General features: G+C 36.0%; 1 protein-coding gene across 1 annotated transcript in view; it reads right to left on the minus strand.

Moving 5' to 3' along the window:
• The window catches only part of ILA (putative protein kinase regulator ILITHYIA), a 39,761-nt gene extending 28,921 nt beyond the window's left edge, over nt 1–10,840 (minus strand). Inside the window, exons 1-11 of the mRNA XM_023682844.2 lie at nt 10,567–10,840; nt 5,308–5,684; nt 5,083–5,214; nt 4,584–4,965; nt 4,196–4,342; nt 3,830–4,014; nt 3,594–3,720; nt 2,801–2,874; nt 2,620–2,696; nt 2,486–2,522; nt 2,242–2,408 (exon numbers count right to left, since the gene is read on the minus strand). Coding sequence (XP_023538612.2) covers nt 2,242–2,408; nt 2,486–2,522; nt 2,620–2,696; nt 2,801–2,874; nt 3,594–3,720; nt 3,830–4,014; nt 4,196–4,342; nt 4,584–4,965; nt 5,083–5,214; nt 5,308–5,684; nt 10,567–10,681 — 1,820 coding nt within the window. The 5' untranslated portion in view covers nt 10,682–10,840. The remainder of the gene's footprint in view (nt 1–2,241; nt 2,409–2,485; nt 2,523–2,619; nt 2,697–2,800; nt 2,875–3,593; nt 3,721–3,829; nt 4,015–4,195; nt 4,343–4,583; nt 4,966–5,082; nt 5,215–5,307; nt 5,685–10,566) is intronic.
• Between the last annotated feature and the right edge of the window lie 1,367 nt (nt 10,841–12,207).

The raw sequence follows: 12,207 nt of genomic DNA on the forward strand, positions 1-12,207 counted from the left end.
TCTCGTTTTTGAAAGATGCTTGGATTGATAATAATCCCCTTTCATCCAATTTTCCGTCTATTTTCAGATTGGTTATTAACCAGAGTTTTTCTATAGAAGATTGTTGGGATTCATCTAGCAACTCATGGAGATTTGTTCTCAGATGAAGTTTAAAAGACGAGGAAATTGCTCATTTCAGTGAGCTTTTGTTAACTATCAACAATATTCAGCAGTTCGTCCACCGACTCCAAAACATGGTTACTTGATTCAAGTGGTTCATTCTCGATGAAATCTATTTTCAACAATTCATCTGGATTTACTTTAAGATGGAGTTAATACATCGGATCATTTGCAGAGAAGGCTTCACTCAATGACTCTCTCTCCTTCCAAGTGTCCTTAATGTTTGGTGACTTCGAAAGACTAATTCCATTTATTTTTCTGGCGTTCTTTTTCATGTTTTTGCTGGTCCTTTCTCTTCTTCATCCTCTATGAGCTGGGCATTCAGTAATGACGTTTGCTCAATGTTTATCAACATTTTAGTGCCTGGGATCTTCCCATCAAAGCTATGGATTAATGCTTCTAAAGCCATTCTTTCGGAGATTTGGTTTGAATTGAACCAGAGAATCTTTCTTGTATCAGTTTTTTATTTCTAGAATCATGGATTCAAGAAGGTCCTAAATTGAGAACAAATATTTCTTCAAGAATCGTCACTAGGCTTAATGTTGTAGATGATTCCAAGTCTACGGCAGTGAGATGGTGACAATGGCAGATATGGTTACTTTGACGGTAGTGGCTAGGGTTGGGTTCATTAGGGAATGAGAAAAGGGAAAATCTATGCTCAAATTTCCTAGATATAGATCGAATCAGTATAATACTAGGAGATGAACAGCCACTTGGAGGAGATCAACAGGTTTTTGATCCAGATTATTTTTCAATTCAACCTATTGAGGACTTTGTTGAGAAAACTAATGATGGAAGACATTCACACAACCTGCGTCCTTCTAATGCTGGTTCTCAAAAAGCACTCATCTTTCCTTTAATTAACACTAGCTCTCCCAAGGTGGGTGAGTTTTAAGACATTAAGGTCTCACAACTGGAGGATGGTTTAAAGGAAATGTGTATGACCCTTTGCCTTCCCCAAGTATTAATGAGCCCCTTTGAGAAGGTGTCGACTATATTTCTCTCTCCTTGTGTCCGATTCCTTCAACTCAAATGCTGAAAACAACACAAGTTTATTGGTCTCCAATTACAAGAAAGCAACCAATCCATCTGGCTATTGGCCTCATCAAAGGTGTCATCCATTCAACAAAAAATCCCACATCTACTTAAACTCTCTCACATAGTGTTGATCGTGATTTGGATGTTGAATCTGAAGTCACTCTTGAGTAGCAAGGATTCCATCTCACAACCTATGGAAATTACGGTTGATGATTTAGCAGTTGAAGAATCTTTTTCAAAAGATCTAATTTTGTTATTTCAAGAATGTGAAAATGAGATTCCTCATCCCCCTTCTGTGCCTAGGAAACTTGCATCTCTTATTGAAGCTCGTGGTATTGAACTTCAAGAAATTTATTCCTCAAATTCAACTCAAAACAATATTTGGGGCTCTTGAAAGCTTGTTTTCTAAGCTTCCTGGGTGGTTTGTTGGTGTCCCCTTAGAAGTTTATGGCCCTTTGGAGTGGTTTTCAGTGGGCTGTTTTGGGTTTTTGTGTGGTTTCTAAGGCTCATTCACGCCCTAGCGTTTTGGAGGTCAGGTAATGTTCCCTGGCTTTTGTTGTTTAGCCTTTTTGTTTCTTGGTGCTTGGTTCTTTGAACTCCTTTTGGTTTTTCCTTTGATCTTAAGCTCCCTGGGTGGATTGGTGGTGTCCCCTAAAAGGTTTATGTTTGCCTTTAGTGCGGTTTTCAATAGGCTGTTTTTAGGCTCTTTCATTCCCTAGTCTTTTTCGGGTTAATCTATCCAAGCTATTTGCAACAACTGGGATGTCTTCCTATAGTTCTTGTGTGTTGTCTTTCTTTTGTTAGCTTTTGCTTTATTTTGCTTTCTCTATTTTCCGTAGCCCACTTTTTGTAGGTTGAATCTTTGATTGCTTTGTGTTTCTCCTTTATTTATCTTTTCAATACTACTGTCTACTTCTCAAAATTTTAAAAAAAAAAAAAAAGAAAAAAAGAAAGAAAAAAAGAAAAAAACAGAAACAGTATCAACTATCATACGAGTGCAACAATTAATTAAATCACTCATAAAACTGTAAAGAATAGACAGACCTTATCTTCGATAAACGGAGTTTCTCTCCTACTATAGAAAGGAAATTTGCAAATTCATATAAAAGAGCTTCACTCAGTTCTGGAACACCTGCAACAAGCTTCCCAATAGAACTGCAAGCGACTCTTCGAACATCCCAACTTGGATGGCACAAAAAGAACAGTAATGGCTGCAAGAGGTTAAATACTCGGTGACCAAAAAGTTACATTGCTGGAAGACTATGCATATATATTGTGAAGAAGTTACCTGCGAGAGCAATTTGACTGAAAAGGTTTCCAACACTCTACAAAATAAAAGCACAAAGCAGCTTGTGGAAGTCAGTATTATTTATTTCGTCATTTAGAAGAGAATTGTTGATGAATCAGCAATTAGATTATGACCTGCGCGAGTGCTCTACAAGAAGCACCTCAAGAAGATCAAGACATGCAATGCAATCTTCAATTGACAGCTTCGATACCTGTGCACCACAGAAAAAAAAAATTACCCATATAAATAGTAGGTTCCCTTTAGATAATAATTTTACACTTAAATAGGCAGGAATAACAAGTTCTGAAAGGCTACCATTGAAACTGGTATGATTGAAGGTTCATTTTGAGATACCAAAGACCAGATCTTTTCCTTAGCAACAGTCTCCTCTGAGACATGAGATAACATAAAATTAAAAAAGAATTATTCAAAGAAAATTGCAAAGAACGAACCTCTTAACATCTAAACAAGCATGGACATAAAAATTATAAATTTAGCAATAAGCACATGATGGGGCATCAGAGATTTTTTGGACAAGAAAAATCCCTTTGCAACTAAAATATATATACAGAAGAAGAAAAGGGAAGACAAAAAAAAAAAGCACCAAAGAGCAAAGGAGATAACAAAAGGACCACAATCGGAAAGAGTAAAAATATATATAAAATAAAGAAAAACCTATAAAGAAAGTCTCATCTAGACAGCAGAAAACAAGTTGAATGGAGGATAAAATGAACATATCTCATGATAGCATATAAATTCTCAGTTTCCCTTTCAGCCAAAATTCTCAACTCATCGTGAAGATCACAAAAACCCAGAAAGCCATGGCTTTACAAGTGAACATATAACCACTGAGAAGTTGAAGGTATGCAGAAAGTTAAAATGACTTACAGTAGTACTAGTATATATTAAAACCCCCGAACACATGTAACCAATATTAAATGAAAGCTGACATGTAAAATAGAGATTGTTTTTCATCTATCAATGAAAGTACAATTCTTATTAAAAGAAATGAAAACTGACAAGTAAAAAGGGGGGGGTTTAGATAATTCTGGCAAACTTGATTCAAATCTCAAAGAAAATAAAAAACAGGATTAATTGTGATAAACACCTGCTTTAATATCGACTGCCATAATCTTTCCAACTAAAAGCAAAGCATATATTCCATCCAAACGCTGCACTGCTTTTGTAAAACCAGTTTTCACTAGTTGGATAAGAGGCACTAAAAGGCCTGATATCTGCCAATTGATTTTCCACAAGAAACGAACAATTACAAGAATTCCATATGAGAAAACTCAACAACAAATGAAAGGAGTCAAGAAAATCCATGAAATTCAGCTTTCCAACCCGTGCAATCACATCAGAATTTTTAGAGATAACACGTAGACAACGAAGATGTCCCCTCCTCAGTGTTTCCTTCTCCTTGAGGCCAGATGCAAAAAGCGATAAAAGCTCTGGTTGAATCGAATCAGAAGATCTTGCAGCCCAAGCAGCTATAGCAGACAAAATTGCAAGTTTTGCCTCTTCATTACCTATATTTAGTACAATAGATATTTAGCATCAATATGGAAATGGAAATGGGAAAATGAAGATGTTCCAACAACATAAACTTAATTCGGGGAATTGTTAAAGCCATTAAAATAACCCAAGAGAATGTAACTTATGCCTGCAATAAAAAGGAACTATCGAGAGGATGAATAGATAGACTGTTACCTTCCTCCCTATAACTTGACAAAAGAAAGCTGCAAACTAATTGTGAAAGACTGTAAATCCTTTTCCCTTCTGGAGCGTAAGCCAACTCTTGCACCATATTGAACATACCAATCCGCTGGTAAGGCAATGCTAGTCTTCCTTCTGAGCCTGCAAAACCGGAAACCAAAGGCCACAAGAAGTTAGCAGAAGAATAATCACCCATACCTTACAATTCAGAACATGAACATAACCATTTGTTAGCAGGCATCAAAAACATTTCTGTCAATGTGGCGCATAGAATGGAAAGAGCAAGTGTTTTAATTACATAAAGGTAATACATAAATAACATAAGGACCATTAGCTCAACCAATTGAGAAAAATAAAATCAATAAAGAATACAGAGCCAAACCTCCAATAACAGCTTTAACATAATTGAACATTGCTTCCTGAGTATCAGGGTTACTTGATTTCTCACTCAAACATCTTACGATAGCCAATGCACCAATCCTTCTATTTTCATCTGTATGTCGAGCCTGGGGTGATACCACTGAAAGAATTTCTATTGCATACTTACTTAAATCCAGTGTAACAGATTGTAAACAGAATGAAACTGAATCCAACACAATCTCGGGGTTGCGTTTAAGCATTTTGACAGAAGATGGAATAACAATACTCTGGAGATCATCATGTAACATATGTCCAAAAAGTGGACGAAATGCTTCACTAAGATTCTTGGTAGGTTTTTCCCTGGCATTTAAAACTGACTTGACATAGAGATCAAGAAATGTTGGCTGTATAAAACAGACACAAAGAAAGATAGCCAAGTGAGAACATAAAACGATCGCAATTAAACTTAAATATAAGAAAATCTCCAACATTGAGCAAAGTCAAAAATATTAACTGCTGACCTTGAAGTTCTCAAATAAGGGAGGTAGAGTATTTAAAAACTCCAACAACAGAGTCAGTAACTCAGGAGCATCTTTGAATGGTATTCGTGCATCATTTAGTTCATCAATGTACATTCTGCACATGTCTGCTGACTGCATAAGTAGAATAAATTTGCAAAAATAGTCAAAATTGAGTTAATAATATGTAGTGTCTCATTATTTATGAAAAGATAACACAGATTAAACCTGAGATAATAAATGGAAAATTGTTTGCTTGCAAGCCCTCCGCTCTCGGAAAGACCCCTCCATAAGAATGTGAATTAAATTCGCTTGAGCTGATGCTAATCTAGAAAAGGCATTCTTTGAAATGGTGGGAAACTGACTATAAACAAGAAGAAGACATGACCACTTGAGAAGTCTACAGCATCCTACACGTGTGTGTAACTTTGACTGCTTTTCCATGGACTGCACAAGGGCTGCTGCAAAACTTTTCATGAACGTTATCTCATTTAAAGCTTTAATAATTACATTATCCACAGCTTCCCTCGATCCACGATCATCATAAATAAATAATGTTCTAAATATCACCTCAACCAACTGCAAAGCAAATTCTTTGTATGCCTCTGCAAAAATAAAAGAAAACTAAATATCAGATCAGCCTAAACATGACAGGTTGCTAAAAGAAATTAATATAAAAAATCATGTTGCAAATCAAAACCAGAGCTACAGACAAGAAAATCATCTGGAACTATTACAAAGTTGGTGTGGAACATATTCTATAAGTACTACGTCCATACAATTCAAAAAATAAAAACACGAGAAAACAAGTAGATGATTCAGATATGTTAGCACAAACCTTGAAAAGCATTCACATAAAAAGGCCTAAGTAGCAAACCATTGACCTAGCAACAAGTAGATAAACAATCTTCTAATTCCATCTGAACATTTTCCCATGAGAAACATTCCAAACTTCTTCCATACAAACACTACCATGATGGTCAGCTATATGCCTATGATGGGAATTAGTTGCAGTATAGTCAACATATCTTCTTGGTTACTTGAGCCCAACTACTTATTGGAAGAAAGGGAAAAAGCAACCACTCTTTCATCAAATTTCATTGGAAAATTTTACTGTGGTTGGAGCAATCTTTAGCCTCCCTTTGGAAATATGTGTAGAACAAGGTTGTTTTGATTTTGAATCCTTAAAAGTTCAAACCATTTTCGTTGGTTTATTGAAATTTCATTTTTGTTCAATGAGATACAAAAAATAGCATTTAGGATCCAGCTAGGTACCAAGAAAGAGGTTGGAGAGTCTTTTGGGAAATGTTGGAGTCTTTTGGGAAATGTTGAGTGATGTTCTTCCTCAGTCGAAGAGTGAGATTGTTTTAATAAGAGGCAATTTCATTGATGTTTCAAATTAACAAAAGGGGCGTGCTTTCAGTGATATTTACCGGAAGAAAAAAAAAGCACCTTCTAAATTTACAATGAGGGAGGTATGTTATAGAAAACAAAAATATTGAAAAATTTAAACCAAGATATAGCATGGTAAACGGCATTGTCGAAAAGCATGGTATAAGTTTCTGTCTTCCACATGAATACTCCTTTGATTTCTTTTTTTCCATAAATTCCAAAAGAACGTCATAATGAAATTTTTCCATAGCACAATTTTTGCATTCTTGAAGGTCATGTCCAATAAAACCTTTACCTCCCTAGGAAAAGTGAGATGTCATCCAAAGATATTAAGAACCTTTGTCCATAAATTTTAAGCATATAAGTATAGCATAAATAAGAGGTTTTATGATTCATTGTCTTTCTAGCATAATGAGCACCAACTTGGAAATATAGTCGTACAAGACATTCTTTTTTTTTTCTTTTCTTTTTTTTCTTTTTTGCAAATTTTCACTTGTGCTAATGGCTTTATGCGCTATTTTCCATAAGAAAAACTTCACCTTTTTAGGGTAAGCCTTTCCATATTGTCTTTGCTAGCATGGGATTTGTAGCTTCTACGTTTTTCCCTATGTCCATCATCAAAAATTTTGTAGAGAAAACTCCGATAGTGCAAGGAAAGCATTTCAATTTTGTAGAGAAGACCCCATACAACTGGGGAAAGGTCAAGCATTAATTCAGCCTATTTTGTAGTTTTGTTACCCTTTAAGTTCCTACCAAGCTTCATGTCCCAAAATTTGTTGACACCATTCCATGTTTCTTTGATCGTGGTCGTTTTATAACAAGGGAGTCTATACAAAAATGGATAACGCAAGGCTAGCATGATGTTCTCAATCCAAGAGTCAGTCCAGAAGGATGTGCTTTGTCCATCACCCACCATATGGCAAATGTGGTTGGTGACGAGGTTTTGGTTTTTTTATGTCATGGCCCCTATTCAAAAGATGGAGGGAGTCAACTTCTACATGATGTAGGAGTATATTTAGTTATTTGGCGAGGATTTATCCTTCCAAGAGTGGGATTGATCTTTGTAATATAGTCTTTTGGGTCATGTTGTTCCCTCCCTTCATTGGATGTTCTTTGGATGCATTAGGTTTAACACCTACTTATGCATGCTTGCCTTTATGGTTTTTCGTAATTATCAAGTAGGTATTATTCTATGGGATTGGAATCCCTTTTGGTAGGTTTGGGTTCCTTTTGTTGCACTGTTAACTATTTTTTTAATGTCATTGTACAATCTCTCATATGTCTTAATGAAAGATAGGCTTCTTACTAAAAAAAACGTTTGTTTGAGTTGTCCATGGATTGACATTTCCAAACAATTGAATATTCTGGAAAATGCATCTTTATCCAAGCTTTGCAATGGTACAAACAGTCTATTTTGGCATGAAATTTGGCTCATATGTTCTACTTTTCAACATTTATATCAGGTGACTTCTTTACCAAATGGTTCTGGTTTTCATTATTGGGAAGATTCACATTGATCTTGGAAGATTGGCACGAGAAGAAATTTGAAAGTGGATATTGAATTGTGGTATCTTGTTGGCAAGCTTGAATTTAGTTTCTTTGTCCCACGAAGGATAAAGTGAGGAAAGTGTGAAACTTCTAGACCCGCATTCGAGTCATAAGCCTTCATAAGATTATTGCAAAGGTGCTGGCCAATAAGCTAAGAAAAGTTCTGCCAAACACGGTCTCAGACCATTCGGTGGGTGCATTTTTTAGCAAGGAGACAAACTTAGACCAAGTTGTTATTGCTAATGAGACTATGGAAGATTACAAGGAATGCAATCAAGAAGGAATCCTTTCCAAGCTTGAGTTTGAGAAAGCCTAGGTTGATGTGGACTAGGATTCTCCACAAGGTAGCATGGAAGAAAGACTTTGGCTTTAAATGGAGAGGGTACATATGGAGTTGTGCGAGCAATGTCACATTCTCTATTTTGTTTAATGGAAGGATTTTATCATCGAAAGGTATAGAGCAAGGGAATCCACTGTCTCTCCTTTTCTTTTGGTCAATGACATTCTTAGTAGCTTGTTTTTAGGGGGATGGGTAGAGGCATTACTTAATGTCTTAGGATAGAGAGGGATAAAGTCCATCTCTTTTATCTCCAATTTGCCAACGGTATGTTCTTCTCTTTCAATAAGGAAGAGTTATTTGTAATCTTAATTGCTTTTTGTCTTTCTTTAAGATAATTGATAAGTCTTTAAGATTAACCGAGACAAAAGTTTGGTCATTGGTATTAATTATGATCCAAGGTCCCTAGATGGACCTTGGTGGTAGGTTGTATGTTGGATTCTTTGGGTTGGATCAGTCTTGCATTTTGGAATCTAGGAGAAGATCCAAAAATGTCTCGCCTCTTGGAAGAGAGCATTTTGTTTCCGAAGGAGGGTGACTAATTTTCATCCCATTGGTTTTGTGTATTAACCATTTTTTACTTCTTTTTTCTTTTCAAAATCCCCTTTTCTATTTGTAAAAGCTTGGAGAAGCTCATGAGAAACTTCTTTTGGGGGAAGTTAACAAGGGTGGGAGATCCCATTTGGTTAGGTGGGAGATAGTATCAGTCTGGTAATTGAGGATAGATAAGTTCACACTTTGTAAGGAGGCTCAGCTTTATTAGCAAAAGTGATTTTGGCTTTTTCCGTAGAAGCAACTGCCTTGCATCCTTTCTAATGAGCCACATCTAGGGGGTTGAAGGCATATCCCCGAGCCCTTGGAAAAAGAGATAATTCATTCTTTTCTAAGATCCAAGTGTTAGTTAGGCCAGTATAATGTCTATGAGCCAATCTAAGGTGGATTAATGCTATCAAATCCATGATTCAAAATTTTGGTTTGAAATGAACCAAAGAATTTTGTAAGACAAATCTAGAGTTCGGGTGAAGTATTTTGATATAGCCATCTTCGAAGTCACAACGGTGCCAATCTTTCTATTTTTTCATTAACCTCCTCGTAATATTTATACAAATTGAGAGGCTTTCGTTCACTCTCATTAGCAGTACTTTATTTGCTTCTCTATCACTCATTTTAGGAGTTTGTTTCCTTCAAACATTTTTGTATCTTTCCATTACATCAATGAGAATTTCGTATGAATTTTCCACCAAATCTAAAGACACATAGCATTCTCTTTTTTACGGCCAAAATTGCTTCTACTTTCCAAGTCAATGAGATAGAAATGGTAGTAGTTCACCATCAAAACTAGACGTATGTTCTTCACACTTTCTTCTCTTTTCTTCTCAAACAATATCACAATTTTGGCCCTCTATCATTGCTAACGCTTATGTAAGAACTATCTAATTAACCAAAAAACATCTCATCCTCCGTTCTCCTCCTTGTACACTTCATTTCCCTCTTTCGTGTAACCAAATTTTTGGAACTCTTGGACAAGTGTTGAAGATCTCACCCTTTTATTTCCATTATCCTTTGAGTAGACTAAAATATTTCCATCAGTTATGCTGCTTCACCCCAACATTTTGACCATTTCACTGATTTAAAAAACGTCAACCAGCCCACCACCCAGAGAGCTAACACATTGGTATTAGAAGAAGTAATTATCCTAAGGAAAATTGCACTAGGATGAACTCCATAAATTTCAAATTTATCTGTATAAGGCAAATATCCAAAGACCTCTCATCCGGCTTTGGAGGTATACTTCCCCATTAACTAGTTAAGTTTCTTACTCAGATACAGAACGGGTCAGGTTAAAACAAACAACAAATTCTTAATAATCTAGGAACCGAAATGCTGTCATTTCGAGTGTGGTTATTCTTCCTCGCAAATTTACAACAAAAAAAGAACAATACTAAACTAACTAAATACACACGTACACAGTAAACATAAACCCAACAAAACAAACTCAAAATCATTGAAAAGAGCATTCCTAGAATTCATTCCCAACATGCACGCCAAAACAAAAGGCGATGCTTATAACACCCAGAAAAAAATGTTAAACCCATATCCAAAATTCAAGAAATGCAAACAGCGATTGAATTCAATCGAGCATCATATCAACCAGAAGAAGAAAATCAATAACTGAAAGCAGAAAAAAAAAAAAAAAAAACCAAGCTAACCAGAATTCTCGAAAATCGCAGGGATTTGGCTTCGGAAGATCTGGATCCGTTTCTTGGTGGATGGAGTGGACACCAACCCATAAATTGAGTTAAGAAGGTCCAATGAATCCGCCATTGGAGGAAACGAATATCTTCCGATTGGGAATTCGAGGCCTCAGATATGTAAGTTGAAAATGGTGAGACGAAGGGTCTGATGATGCTGCTGCATATAACAAAAGCTTTTCAGAGGTTTCCAACCTTAGTTTTAGGGTTTTAGGGAACTTACAGCAAAATGAATGAGCGCTCACTCCTTAAATACAAATTTTTTTTTTGTTTTAATTTAACTTTTAATTTCTATGTTTTGTGCCCATCAAAATCAAACACAAAGACAATACAAAAATGGAAATGTCTTTTCTTTTCTTTTCTTTTTTTTTTTTTCCTTTTTTTTTTATTTTTCAAATAACTCTCGAACGTTTTGTTACGATCAATTCTTTTTAATAAAACGAATACGAAAAAGTGATGTGCGATAACTCGTAAAATAGTAGAATACGTGACGAATATAGCAGGTTAGGGTATCTATCGTCAAATTCCTTTAATTTCTTCGACCGAACGAGAATCACACAGCTCATCCCAGCTACCTACGAGCTTAAGAGAATCATCGAGGAGATGACCTAACCATCACCGTAACCTAAAATCACGGCTCCAGGCAACAAATGTTAGTATCTTTCACGTGAGCAACGTGATTCAAACCTTAGGGGCATGGAACAGGGAGACATAGCCACTTTGACGATGTTACATATTGTTCCTCCAACCAACTACACCATGTACCTACGATCCTTCTATTGTATAATTGTTAGTTTGATTTCGAATTTCTCGTTTTCTTATAAAACATTTCGTTCATAATGATTTTTTTATACTAATCACACGTATGCCATAAAAGCATGATTAAAAAAGTGACACAGGTTATAATTATTTTACATTGTGACTCTCGAGTAAAGGAGGAGTACATGAATGAACTAAGGCTAGAGTCATCCTGAGGATAGGATGACTAAAAAAACTTAAAAGAATTGAAAGTTACTATCTATATCAAGGTATATCTTATTTTTCAATGACTCAATCATATGAACTTCATGATTAAACGTGCTTTACTTAGAACGATTCTATGTTGGGTGACCTCCTAGGAATTTTCCTAGGATGTATGTGAGTGAGGATAAAACATGCTTGAAAGACTCGTGTTGGTCTGTGGGACATGTCTTTCAATCTTAAGAAGCAATAAGTAGGTAAAGTGACCATGTCACAAGGGATGCACGGGAATGTTAGGGCCATCAGATACCGAATTCGAATTCTGAATTTGATCTTAATTTTGAGCATGGTCCTTACATACATGAAGAGGAAGAATTAGGGATCCCGTTCCCATCTCCTATTTAGATTTCCATCTTTGCAAAATTCTCCATTTATTTTCGCAGGGATTACGTGCGGAGAATTTGTAGAGAGTGGGAATATGAGATCCCATATTGGTTAGAGAAGAGAACAAAGCATTTTTTATAAGGGTGTGTAAATCTCCCCCTAACAGACGCTGAAAAAGAAAGCCAAATAGGACAATATCTGCTAGCGGTGGGCTTGAGTCGTTACAAATGGTATCAAAGCCAGACATAGAGCGGT

This window comes from Cucurbita pepo, chromosome 7, assembly GCF_057944985.1.
Source record: "Cucurbita pepo subsp. pepo isolate OVF chromosome 7, ASM5794498v1, whole genome shotgun sequence".
In the NCBI taxonomy this organism is placed as follows: Eukaryota; Viridiplantae; Streptophyta; class Magnoliopsida; order Cucurbitales; family Cucurbitaceae; genus Cucurbita; species Cucurbita pepo.